Source organism: Rhamphochromis sp. 'chilingali', assembly GCF_963969265.1.
Source record: "Rhamphochromis sp. 'chilingali' genome assembly, chromosome: 14".
Taxonomy (NCBI): domain Eukaryota; kingdom Metazoa; phylum Chordata; class Actinopteri; order Cichliformes; family Cichlidae; genus Rhamphochromis; species Rhamphochromis sp. 'chilingali'.
Window position 1 is genome coordinate 1,677,080 of NC_137941.1, and position 14,730 is coordinate 1,691,809.

Genomic DNA, 14,730 nt, shown 5'->3' on the forward strand with positions numbered 1-14,730 from the left:
TATACATGTGACCTGTGCTGGCTGAGAACGTTTGCAGGAGAAGGAACGACTGTGTTCATAAAGACTGTTTACATGGTTTTACAGGTTTACAGTGCACTGACTGCTGCCTTAGCCAACACTGCTAAAAATATTGATGAAGAGCTGATGTATTTTAATTAAAGGATAGCTTTCGCATCCTGCAAAACAATCAACTTTTACTGATATAATCTAATTACTTTATTTAAACCAGGCTTTAAATTTGTTTAGATAAAATACTCATTCAACATTTTATAAATGATAAGCTATCTCATGAAAGAAGTACATTTGTGATGGAATCATTTTATCAGAGGCTACATTCAAAGTTCAGGTAGTCGAATAATTTCACAGGACCTCTTGTGTTTCGGCTGTTTTGGGGTTATACAGAGGTTATATATTATCCCTTTGTGCTGGGCATGAAGGGATCAAATATAAAGCAACACCACTGGCAAAACACAGAAAGGTAAAGCTGCACAATAAAACATCAAACAGCCCATACAAAAGGCACAGGTTGAAAATAACCAGAATTACAATCTCATAGAAAAAGCCACAGGCCGGTAAAATGTGCCTGCTTGGATAAATCCACTGTAACTGGCTCCTATCTCACCGATCCATTAGCATTTGAATGGCTTCAACTGCCACTTCAAGCTGCCATTCACTCTGAATACACTACGTCACTGGACGCCTGATGACTCTGATCATCAGAGATTTTCCTGAGTGTGCAACACGTGCTGTACGCACAGCAATGAACAAGTTCACTGATTCTATTCAAGCTCTACTTAGATTCAAACGATATATCTCGTTTTGTGTGTAAGGCACCATTTCACTTAATTAAAAGGAACAAAAGCAAAAGTTTACTGAATACTGTGTGGATCCCACGCAGCCTGTGCATTATTCATCACACGGTGTGGAACTAGCACACTTCCCTGTTGCAAAGCAGTGTGCAAAACGAGTACACGGCAGACTTAAGATTTTCAACGCTAATCCTTATATCGTCTCAAAGACACCATGTGATCAGCTTCCCCTCGTGGCAGATACAGAGTGCTGTGGGGACTGTGTACGTGCCACCGAGCCTCCTAGCTGCCTTTCACACACCTAGAGCTGTGTGCTGAACATCAGTAAATAGTACAGTGAATGTAGTAGCCTTGATGTGGTGGTCATCCACTGTGCAGCGTGCCTTAAAATATGTGAGAAAGGCTGCTTTGGTTCTGCTCTCCAAAGTATCGTCGTTACAAAAATTGGCATTAACTGGAATGTAAAACACACTGCTCATCACTCTCACAGCCACCTGGCAAAGATGCACGAGCGGGACACGAGCGGCCTCAAATGAACAAAGCATGAATAATTTGTTATGACTTTACCTTAAAAGAAATTATGCTCACATGAGCAAAACTACTTGTGAGTTTGTCCACTTCGTTTCAGCTCTTTGGAAAAACATTAGTGCTTCATAATTACTAAAATATATAAATGTAAAACATGTCAACTGTCATCATTCTGAAGCACAACAGCAAGCCTGGTCTAATTTGCAGTAATCAGATGTACGAACACAATGATTCTAGCAATTGCACAAAATTAATTCCATCTGTTTTCACATCATGCTTCACTTAAAAACACTGTTTGCATCCCAGAGGAGGCTCAGTCTGTTTAGTTTGTTATGATCCTCTCAGATTCAGGATTTTTTGAACTTTTTCATAATTTGCAACGCTGAGGTGTATTTGGTGGAACGAGCAAATCACGGTCCAGGTTTAAATGGATTGTTTTAAAATAATTGAAAAGCTGATTCCACTTGTACGTCCGCTCATCAGTCCAACACAAAGGCATGCCTCCGCCCGCTCCGCTAGCCCAGCAGAAGTTTCTCACAGCCTCCACTCTCCAACACACAGATGGCAGAGTATGAATGGTGAGTGTGGCACTGTTCCTTTGCCAATACTGCCAACAAGTCTCACCACGGGCACGAGAAGACTTACCCGAGGCTGAAAGTCAGAACGCCCCATCTGGCATAATTACGGCCTCCCTTTAGGGATCGCGGTGGCCTTTCCCCGAAACGTCTTTGCAGTGAGGGCCTGTATGTAACGCAGGACCAAATGTAGACACGTCTAACGCAAAAGGTAAAAGCGTAGTTGGCTCAAGGACCTTTTCGTGATTTTCTAAGCTTAAATTAGGATCTTCGCCTGTTACTCGTCTGTCGCTGTGGTTGGTATCCTCTAGGTGGCAAGAGTGACAAGATTGATTCCACAGCAGTGAAATTGGGTCATATATTCTCTCAGGTTCAAACATTCAAGAAGCGTGCAGGGGAAATAACATTTGTGCAAGATGTGCCGTGACTGCAGTGACACGATTTATTGACAAGTCTTTAGAAAGTTATCTGGGAAGCTTAAGTGTGTCAGCTTTGATGTGACGTGGAGTTGTCCGGGTGGCGCAGAAGGTGGAATTTTCCCTAGAAATTGAGAGATAAATGCACTTACACTGTAGCTGCTTGGTTGTTTTATCCAAATGTAATCCTGCATCTCAAACTAGGGCTCAAATGTGACAGTAAACGTCGTTAATCCCTCAAAGCACAATTTGCTGAGAGATTTGGGAACTGGTGCGCAGCCAGGCTTCTGACATGCCCTTAAATATTGGAGGAAACGTCTCGGGTGTGGGTGTCAAAATCTTCTAGCAAACAATGAAATTTTAATTCTAAACACTCCTGAGGAAGATTATCTGCTGTAATAGTATTTGATGACACCAGATTGTTTCCTCGCATTAGAGGGAGCAATGATATGACTGACAATATCTCGCCAGGCTGTAGAATAACAAAGTGAGACGCATGAAATATTGATTGCAGATATCTGCAGTTGTTTACATATTGTGTTGTGGGCCTGACAGTCGCTTGTAACTAAAAAAAAACCCCAAAAAGAAACCTGATACGGGACTTGAGATTCCTTGAAGCCTCCAAATCATCAAATGCACGTATCTTTAGCAGATGTTTGGAGAGAAAATTACCAGCTCATATTTTCTGGTAAAGTGAGTACAGCGTGGCAGGGTAACACTGAAAGGACTGCCGTAGCACAGCAGAGAGGAAAGTGATCACTTTGACTACTTACTGCAAATGTTCCATCCATTAGAGGGGCAAAAATTTAATAAATATGCTAATATGTTACAGTCTATGAGGCTGGATGGCAGGACATTTCCAACCTACTGAGAAACGCTGAAAATATGGAGCCGTGTTGGTGGCGAGTCGTTTTGGAACAAGAGCATCACTTATCACAGACTCCTTCACCCTGGAGAAAAGTGTTTGTTTGTTTGTTTGGGTTGTTGTAATGAAAAGTTAATCAAGTGAGATAATTGAACGTTGTTCAGAAACAGAGGGTGGGAGGAGAGATCATGTTTGACACTGTTTATTCTTTAAAAAAGCTTCATCACCAGAAAATATAGGAAAAAAATGGATGCAAATATTTTCAGGATTAGTCCAAGATGCTGATCTCAGTAACAGATTTGAAATGCTCGAGAAAAGAGACAAAGAGGAGAGACGATACGCACGTTTCTTTCTTCTGCTTTCAGCCAGTGTAAGTCTGAAAGCAACATTAACTCAATAACTCACATCGGTGCGCAGAGGGCAAACGCATCGCCTTTGACAAGTTGTGCTATGACACAGAAATCATCGCTGCATAAAAGTGCAGATTACCCTTACGTAGCAGAAATAGATTTATATATTTGGGAATCAAATGCATTAAAGAGCTTGTCAGAGCGCCGGGAGAGGCATCCGCACCTCGCCACTGTAACGCTCAGAGGATGATTCCTGCCGACGGACACAGACTGAGACGGGCACAGGTTCACTCACAGTCCAATCAAATCTGCACTCCACTGAAAGCAATTTGTAACAATGTTTATTAGTTATTACAAATTTAAATCATTTGACTTCATTTGTTTCCACAGACCAGAGCCCATATATCTCTGCCACATGCCTCATTTTCAGACAGAAGCAGGGATGTAAGGCCTGAACCTTAAAGTCTGGGTGCAGCCTGACCCTGAAATCATTCAAACTTCACCTGAAACCGAAGAAGCAAGGAGCCCAGGTCTGATTTAAACAAAGGATGAGAGGATTGGCAGTCAGTGAGGACGTAGAGCATAGGCGTCAAACTCTGGCCCGTGGGCCAAATTTGGTCCGCAGCCTAATTACATTTGGCCCACGAAGCCATACCAAACGACTATCAGAGCTGGCCTACTGGTATTATACAGCTAATATATAAATTGTTTAGTATTAAGCTTTGCTTGTTCCATATTCAGTTTTTCAGCAAAACGTGTTTGAGTCCATAAGAAAAGATTCATTCTTATATCTGGAGCAATAAATATATTTCAATAAATTATTGACGTCAGCCCGCGACTTTGTTCCAGATTTGAATTTTGGCCCACTGTGTATTTGAGTTTGACACCCCTGATGTAGAGGGTTCAGTCTGCATTTAGATATTATCATATTAATAATAATTTGAAGGCTAATTTAAGTCTAAAAAAATATTCTCAGCGTGGATAATAAAAGTGTTAGTTGTGGTTCTAACATTTCAAAGGTCTTATTTATAGGTGTCACTTATCTGGAAATAGTAATAAAAACATATTTTGCTTGTCTAAGTAACAGAGAGACTGCAGAGGCATTCAATCCCAAGAACGTTGTTCTGTCTCTTAATTAACTGCATGAGCTGATATCCTCGTGCAACCAACTAGTATATATGTAGCACATCTGTATTTTTGTGTGTATAGCAATACAAACATCTGCATACTTCACTTATTTGTACATAATCTGTACATAACTAGTCCCACCTTTTACACTATCTTTATCTGTACATAATCTGCTCCTATTGCACTTCTGATTAGATGCAAACTGTATTTCGTTGCCCTGTATTTATACATGTGTAATAACAATAAAGTTATTAAAGCTGTACACAAAATGCACATTTGCAAAGGGGTAAAATGGCACAGCACAGCACACAAAGTTAAACGAAGCAAACTGTAAAAGTAAATATTATTTGATCCTATTTTCTGACACAAATAATGGATGGTACATCCTGGCAACCTCATGACTCACCATGGGAACTAGTGGGTGTCAGCTGTATCCATTACTTTTAATTGGCCCTTGGAAACAGTGTAATCTGTGTTATATACAGCGCTTTTGTATATGCCTGTGATTTCTACATTTGCAGCATGTTTCAAATGTACTTTTGAGTTTCTGTGCTTGACTTGTGTTTCTGTATTTCAAGTTTTTTCCCATCTGCATCACATTTGATGGAGTTTGCTGTATTTGCAGAGCATTTCTGCATTTGCTGGAGTTTTCTATGTTTGCCCCTTATAGCTGTATTTGGTCGTGCTTTCTCCATTTGATTGGATCCTCTCGAGCTGCAGTGTGTTGAGCACTCCAGGAAGAAATTGAGAGAAATCACTTCACCGCTATCTTTTATCACCAACATTATTCAACATTCAACATTATGCACTCCACACTGTATATAAATGCCACTTGTTTTGCACATATTCAACTCTGTATATTTTATATATTTTATTATTATTATTATTATTATTATTTGTAAAAATGTGTACACACACACACACACACACACACACACACACACACACACACACACACACACACACACACACGTAGGAAAATATTTAGTATACACATCCAGAAATGCATACACTATTATATATTGTACATATATTTATTAGTTTCAGGTTGGCCATTCTTGTATTTTGCTCGTTTGTGTTGTTGTGTTTGCACATCTCTGTTGCTTGTGGGGCTCGCACACAAGAATTTCACTCGCATGTGCTGTGCCAGTGTGCCTGCACATGTGATGTGACAATAAAAAGTGATTTGATTTGATTTGATTTTGACATCTCTTGAGCTGCTGAACCTCACGACTGCCTCCCCAAACCTCCTAAAAATCAAACTCATCAGTCTGTTGCTCTTTTAGCAACACACATAACCCAATTCATGTATCTGTCTTTGCCAAACATCAAACACAAGTGAGCGGCTTTTTTGTTGTTCCGTGAAACATTCTTTGGTGAGCAAAAATAGCACAGGACCCAGCATGCACCGAGCACAGTAGCCAGACATGACAGCCAATAAGTTATTTCTGTTGTTTCTCCAACAAATTAACAATAACTAGCTCCAGCTGAGGTTATTACATTACAGCAGCTTGAAATAATAATCACCAGCTTAACCCTCAGCCTACCACAGACTACAGTTTTTAAAATATCTCCCATGTATTCATTACAATGGTTTATACGTTTAATAAACCTTTTGTAAAGACTGCTTATTGTTGTTTTTAAGACAGTATTTTGGCTTTCTGGATGATCTCAGTCAAACATTAAGTCTAACTATAAACTGTCAGTAACAGGCAGGCTGTCAGTCGTTCAGTTCAATAAAGATTTATTTATATAGCAGGTGCTTTATATTGTAAGGTAAGGACCTTACAATAATTCAGAGAAACGCCAACATTCATATGACCCCCTATGAGCAGCACTTTGGCGACAGTGGGAAGGAAAAACTCCCTTTTAACAGGAAGAAACCTCCAGCAGAACCAGGCTGAGGGAGGGGCGGGGCATTAGCCAAGGCCAATTAGGGGTCATGGCAGACGATCAGATTATTCAGGTAATCTGAATACATTTTCTTATAACCTCTCGGTCTCGCCGCAGTTTTATTGAAGTTTTTTGACAAAAGCAGAATCTAAGGATGGTAAAAAATTAAAAACTCGCTATAACAATTTTTATTTTAATGCAGATGACATAAATAACATGATACTAACACAATATTTTCTTTCTCGATAGACTGTAACCTGTCCAGGTTGTACCCCACCTTTCACCACCGAGGCAACCGCCACATATGATCACGCCCACTCAAGACGTTGTGTGAGATTCCACCGGAGGCGCCGTCTGAAGCCTCGCAGCAGCTCTTTGGTTAAAATAGCACCCAGTCTACTTTTTATGGAACCTGCATCACCTTCCACACAGCAGGTGAGGAGAGAAGGAAGAACGACGCAGGAAACGTATAGAGAAGCTTCAGAACTTTCAAAATAAAAGATTCTGGAACACTCCTGGCTTATCTGTGCGAGAGATGTGACGTTAAAGATACACACCCAGTGTGTTAGCCATCGGGGACGGGTTCATTTTTCATGGGAGAAGTTACAATAATGCATTAAGCTTAATGTTATTCTGTTGTCTTGATTGATGCAGCAGTTTATACATAAGCCTCGCTGAAACAGAAGGATTAAAATCTGCATATTTTAACAAATGCAGATTCATATAGAGATAATTACACAATATAAATATTGTACTACACATTACACATAATGAATGACACATGAGACAGATGACACAGAACGCTGATCTTTCCCTAAGAGAACATAGGCTTAGCACAAAGGAGAGAAATTGAGACCCGGCAAACTTTCCTAGTGGGGGCAAAGCTGAGAATCGGAGCCCACAGAAGGATGATATGGAAGAGTGAGAAGCAGCACTGTGTGCCAGCAGTGGGGGAAATGATTGAAGAAGCTCTTTCACTGGCAATGAGAGATTCAGCACATGCATGGCAGATTAAACAGAACGCTATATTAGAGTAGGGCCTGACTGCTGCATGTGTATTCAGTATGTGAATGAAGTTATTGGGGGACTTATGCTGTCTGAGCTAGCTTCACAGGGCTCCACTGAGACCGGGATCTCAACAAAGCATGAATTATATCTATTGTGTGCTGTTTTTGATATTCAAATTGACCTGTTTTCCGTCTGACTATTTTTTCTGCGCCGCACTTTGTTATCAACAAATGAACCGATTTGGCTGTAAATGTCAAGTAATGATGAGCTATTACTAAATAAGGCTGTTGATGATTAATGTAATGGTGTGGGTCGAGATTACTCTGGGATAAATGTAGCAAAGTACTTGTTAATGTGTCGCTTAAATGTCAGTGGAAGTAAAAGACGTCGGGAACCGCCTGTCCTCCTATAGGCACATCTCTTTGAGAGCAGCTCAGATTATTTGAAAGCATTTATTGTAAAGGAACCTGTGCAGCTCTGGACAAATAGCGATATATTGCGTTATAACAAGTGAACTGTTGTCTAATACTAATTTGTACCACAAGATGGTGGCAGGTGTAGAAGAACAAGCAAACAATGCCCGTCATCCACAGCATCAACTCCCAGAAAGAAACCATGAAACTCAGAACTATACAAGAATGCATCACAGCAGCTTCCTACTGCTGGAGACAGCTGGAGACTAAAGGACTAAATGAGAATGGGAAGATCAAAGCTTTTAATGCTAATGTTTGCCATGTAGCAACAGCTTCCAAAGGGAGACCATTGTCTGTTATTACCGACTGCTCCGGGTTTCCACCAGAGGATTTGTTGAGACTGTAGCTAACCACTTGCTGTGACTTAGCTTACAGCAGTAATACAATCATTAGAGTGATTAGCATTTCATAGCTATCAACCAAGCTTGCACAGGGTTCACAGAGCTGGAGCCTATCCCAGCTGTCATATGGCAAAATACCAGGTACACTCTGAACAGGTGGCCAGTCCATCATGTGGCCAATACAGAGAGACAGACAACCATTCACTTGCATCCCCACTTTTAGAATCCCCAGTTAATCTGAATAAGATGTCTTTGGACTGCCAGAGAGCATAAACACTCCCCACAGCAGGGCTCCAGCCCACCACACATCCTGCACCCACAACCCTCCTACTGTAAAAGTGCTAACCTGTTAAATGCATTGCCACTTTAAATCGATATACAAAATACTGCTTCAGGCTTTGTGCTGCTTTTGCATGAAGGAGGGAATAATAACAACTCATCCTAGCATCTAATTTTACTGGAGAGTATTGCATCACAATTTACGTGTATGCAAATCCCGTTTTATTGTATGCTCACGATGTGTACAGCCAAGGGCACATGATGGGCAAACACTGAAATCGATCCCATTACTCTGCGTCCGTGTTCATATGATTATTTTTGGTCACCTGTGTCTGAGTCATTAAACCTTCAGCTGATTTTGTCTTGATGGGAAAAATATGTACATTAAAGTTTTGTTAGGCAGAGGGTTTGATTTCTCAGAATGTTTCAGTCTATGGATCAATCGATCAACGCTGTCTCAATAAGCTACAAAAGATAACATCCAATTTAAAAAAAGCTCATCCTCAGAACTCAGACAATAGCTAAGGAAGGCATTAATCTGACAAAACAAGACTTTCTAATCAAATTGAAACCAATTTCAGAATTTGAACTCAAAATATAAACAAACTGTTGAGATGAATGGCAAACAAAGCGTGAGGAAAAGGTCGCCGGCTGTTACTTTTTGGTTACGTTACTGTACTTTATGTAGACATCGACACAGCAGCGGCAGCACTGAGCTGGCATCAGTCTATCGATGATCTTTGATGACGCTGCTGTTAATGTGTCATCAAGTGTCAAATCTGCCTGCGAGATGAAACGCACCAACCAAAGAGTTTAAAAGTGATGCTTCTCTTAAACTGCTTGAAACAGGCAAAGACAAAAATAATCACTGTGATATTAAGCATGATTTCATTTCTGAATAATAATATTTAACATAAACATAAATGGATGGAACTTTACTTCGGCTTTAAGCCTTTTGTCTTTTTCACCACATTCATTTAAAGAAGAGAGCGTTCGCTTTCTGGGACCGCTCTAAAGATAACATATGAAGCCACAAGTTGAATTCTGTTTATTTAAGTCTGACATTTGTCTTCCTCAGTGCAAACAGCAGAGACTTCAGAGACTAACGGCACAACCGTGAGCATACGATTAAGAATGAGCAGGTTTCCTGAAGGTGAGCTAAAAGAGTTTGGTGGTTTTCCATATGGGCACCTTCATACCGAGGCCTCCCGGGACGTCGGCATGTATATTCATAAGAGGTGGGCAGGAAAGGCAGGGGAAAAAAGTTTTAAGAAACACAGCTGGCTGCCTAAAACTTCTCTTTGGTGACCTCAATTTCTCCTGCTTGCCGATGAGTCGGGTGTGTCCGTGTGGGACTGAGCATCCTGTACAGTGTAAACACAGACGAAGCATAACGGCTTATGTCATTGCAAAAAGGCAAGTTTAAAAAAGGAAAAGACAGAAGGAAATGTGAAAAATAATGAATGCATTAATTATTTAATAAATCGATGTATTTTTCATGCAGGACTGATTTATTCACTGAGAAAGAATCGTTCTTTTTATTCCTTGAGGCCAGGATGTATTCAAAGCAGCCGACAGCACGGCTGCATTAAGAGGTGAAGTGTTTGTAGTCCGATCACACGCTCTTACACAAACTATCAGATAGTGCCTTCTGAAGGAAGTTACAACACAAAGATGCCACGAAACATGTTCATTGATAAATGATGTGCAGCATAACATCAGAGGAGAAACACTAAAACAGCTTAATTTGAAGAAAAGCTCCTTTCAGCTGCTCGCTCACTTTTGAAGAGGTCACCACAGTGGATGAATCAGCATGTTCGATTTTACAGCGCATGCTTTTCCTGACACGAGCTTCCCGTTTATCCGAGTTAGTACCGGGAATACTGAAGGTTGTGACCCCTGAGGTTTGTGTCTCCGGCTGGTCTCGACCCTGGGATTTGTCACGTGTAAGGTAATGTGTTAATAAGGTTTAATGTAGAATTTGTAGCAATAAGCAAATCATTTTGTTTTATATAAAAATATAAATTTTTTTATGTAATTTTATTTTTGTAGCGATTCATTTAATGTTAAACATGGATAACTCAAGACAACAATAACAAACAAGCATCATGTTTCATCATATTTGCTGATTTTGTATCATCAAGTTACCTGTTAACTCATAAGCAGTGTCGGTCAAGTTACTTGAAAATGGTAATTAGTTACTAATTACTGATTACTTCTCCCAGAAAGTAATCCTGTTACTTTACTGATTACTTATTTTCAAAAGTAATTAGCTACTTTATTACTTTTAAAAACATGATACACAACCTGAATATGTAATAAAGCAACAGACCTTTCAGCTGTTTTTCTGCATAATCAATCATATAAAATTAAATCAAATGAAAAAGTCTATTTTTTAAAAATTGTTTTATTAGTTTTCATCTTTTAACTTCATGCATCGAACGAAAATTTAATTACATGCAACTGTCTCTGACTGGAAGAAATGTGTTTAACATGTAAACCTATTTCCTGCATATTCCAGCACATAAAATAATTTATGTGTGTGTGTGTTTACTTATAGATTCAAGTAAAACACAGTAAAAAATAAATAAAATCAAAGATTCAGTGTCTCTTAAATCACCTGTTTAGCAGGAGTGGGGTTTGCCCGGGAATAGTAATCCCTTACTTTACAAGTTGAAAAAAGTAATCAGATTACAGTACTAGGTAATCTGATTACTTGTTAACTCATTAACTCACACCTCAAACACATCTTCTGGCGTTACTGCCCATCTGTGCTCATAACTGAAACACTAGTAAATCCAGGTGCATCGTGGGTAGTTCTGATGAGCTACACAGAAACATTCACATGTGCTGTATAAGATTCCTAAACACGCTTCACCTGTTTGCCATCTGTTGTGTTGATGGTGAAAGCAGGCTAATAAAATGTTCTCATTAATGTCAGAGAGAAATTGTGAGACATGAAAAACACAGTGGGAGTGGGGTTTAAAATCCCTGACATCCTGACTCCAACACACTGTTCAGAAACTTGAAATGCAAAGTAGTACATTCAAATTAAGCCACTGCATGAAAGAGTGTGTTTCCGTGCTTCTGGGTGCATTGCCACTTCATGTATCCTGCATTTTTAGCTATAGGAAAAAATAATGTTTTTTAAGTGTCCGTAGGAGGCCTTGAAACAATGATCTGTAAAACCACATAATGACTTGTGTAATACACAAAATAAAATAACATGCAGGGGCTCCTTCATATATATAGAAGTCTTTACTGAAGCCCTTAAAAGTTAAGATAAATAATAATTTGGAAAATGGACATAAAGGCTAATTAGATTTGAAATGAGCCAGAAAAGACCAGTCTAAGAATATTACAGGGACTGCTTACTGTAGGAGATACATGGAGTTAATGAATCAGGACCCCATAACACGTCTGTGTGACTGATACTTTCAATGCTTTGTATCTTTTTTTAATTGGCAGAAAAGCTGAATGTTTAAAAGTACTTTGTAGTTACTCTTTGTTCTGTACAGAGTTAAAAAAAGGTTTAAAGCTTTGTTCAAAATGCAGGAAAGTCAAACCGACCACACAGCCTGCTCATCCACTACTCCTTAAACACACTACGCACAGTCGTAGAATCAAGTAGAAGATTTAGCAGCTGATAGATTTTTATCACCTTGTCCTCCCAGCATCGATGGATTAACTGCTATTTTTCTGCACTTGTTGACACACTTTAGCACCAGTATGGCAGGAGATACCTGAGCCTGCAAAACCGTCCCTCTGCGCGCTGCTAGTGCTGACTTGAGCATATCTCCCAGGTGGCCTTTTGCATTTTCATTAAGTCTGACATGACACACACACACACACACACACACACACACACACACACACACACACACACACACACACACACACACACACACACACACACACACAACAAAACAGTATCAGACCAGGGGTTTCAGACCCCTCGTTTTAGTTTGCTGTGCAGATAATCGGTAATAACGTGTCATCCCTTAATAGCATTGTGTAGCTCAGAAACACAAGCCAGAGCAGCGAGCTGTGCTGTTACAGCTGGATCGTACTTTTGTTTTCAAGTCCAAACAAAGTCTTATCCTAGCATGAAAATTTAAGCTTTAATGTTAGGTTCCACCTTAAAGATGACAGGTTTAGCCGTTTGTACGACACGTATAAAGAGACAGAAGCTAGCATAACATTAGCTTATAACCAGCTCTTATAGCTAACATTACAGCAGCTGTTCAGAGGTGGGAGGGTTACCTGTCTAATGTGGTGACAACAACTAACTGCCACAATATCAGGAGCTACAACCGGTGGCAGCAGATGGCTGCTGGAAGTTTCTTCCTGTTAAAAGGGAGTTTTTCCTTCCCACTGTCTCCAAGTGCTTTCCCATAGGGGTCGTCTGATTGTTGGGGTTTTCTCTTTATCACTGTAGGGTCTTTACAGTATGATTAAATGAAGCTTCTTGAGGCGACTTTTGTGATTTGATGCCATATAAATAAAACTGAACTGAATGCTTATGGACACTCCCGACTTCAGTTCAGGAGACGAGATTTCAGGTGAGGAGGAAGAGGATACGGTGGAGGTGAGGAAGGAGAATTCAGTTTAATTCAATTTTATTTATACAGCACCAAATCATAACAGTCACCTTGAGGTGCTTTATATTGTAAGGTAGACCCTACAATAATACATACAGAGACAAACCCAACAATCATATGACCCCCTATGGGCAAGCACTTTGGCGACAGTGGGATGGAAAAACTCCCTTTTAACAGGAAGAAACCTGCAGCAGAACCAGGCTCAGGGAGGGGCGGGGCCATCTGCTGGCACAGGTTAGGAGTGAGGGAAGAGGAAGATGATGAAAATTTAATTTACAAATCCTGCTCATATATAGCTTGAAAGAGCTTTTGTATCTGCAGATTAAAATTATCTTATAACAGCAACTTATCAGTAGCTTTAGGTGTTTACAGTGTTTTTCCCATTTCCTCTTATTTCTGGAAAAATAATTCTAGCATAATTATGCTGAAGTACAGAGGGCTAAAAAGGGCTTAATTTCAAAAACAACACAATTACTGTTTAGTGTGAGCGTAGAGTTTTGTGCCTCGTGCCAACAACAAGACATTTTCAGTCTTCACAGCTCAGAGTCAGAAGCTACCACTTCCTTGCACCGAGCACTCACACAGAGACAAAGCCCAGCATGACTCTGACTGTCTTACAGGTCAGAAAAGGTGGTGTTTTCAGCCAGACAGCAGCTACTGTTGTGCCAAGACTGCACCAATCATGAGGCAAATGCTGCCTTATCACAGAAGCCAGGTGTCCATAGCAGCTTGGTCCTCTTGCTAAGAAAGTGAGCAACAACAAAAAACTTGTGTACAACACAACACCTGGTGTTACCGTCCCGCTGTTTCTCTTGCCTGCTCTGACAGCGTGGATGATAGAAAGTCACCTTGGCGCAGAGTTTCACCCAAAAAGTTCCAACGTGCCAGCTCGAAGCACTGTTTCACACATTCACGTCTGCAGTTAAAACTTATGGGTTTAACAGTGCACATCGGTTTGAATGTGAAAATTATCCTCAAACTTCCATAATGGAGGAAAAGCACATTTAAATGGCCGTAGTTTAAATAATTAATCTCTAATGCAAAGCAAATTAGCACGAAATAAAAGTGAAGCATTTTCCGCAGCTATTATACAAATCCAATACTGACTCAACGGGTAAAGTAAATTCCACAATCTTAATAATCCCAATATGATGAGTGTGATCTGACTAATTACCGCGATAATGAGGATACTTATTAATTTATGTATTCTCAAACCCAAGGCAAAGGGAATGTGAAAACACCGTTAACTCTTACCTCGACAGTGAACTCCTTCATCGTAGCCGTCGTCACAATCTCGAGCTCCGTTACACAGTTTGTTGAAGTGGATGCATTTTTTTGTCCCGGTACACTGCATGTGATTCAGGGGACATCTGATCACCACCTCTCGTGCACCTAAAGCAGCGAGAACAAAAAGACCAACATTTATTTTAACATTATTAATTCATGCTTACTAAATGAACTTTA

The 14,730-nt window shown here is 40.1% G+C and overlaps 1 protein-coding gene across 4 annotated transcripts in view; it reads right to left on the reverse strand.

Moving 5' to 3' along the window:
• lrp1bb (low density lipoprotein receptor-related protein 1Bb) overlaps nt 1–14,730 on the reverse strand; it is a 276,774-nt gene that overhangs the window by 166,554 nt on the left and 95,490 nt on the right. For all 4 annotated transcript variants that reach the window (XM_080902756.1, XM_080902757.1, XM_080902755.1 and 1 more), the window contains one exon: nt 14,521–14,658. In XM_080902756.1, coding sequence (XP_080758882.1) covers nt 14,521–14,658 — 138 coding nt within the window. The remainder of the gene's footprint in view (nt 1–14,520; nt 14,659–14,730) is intronic.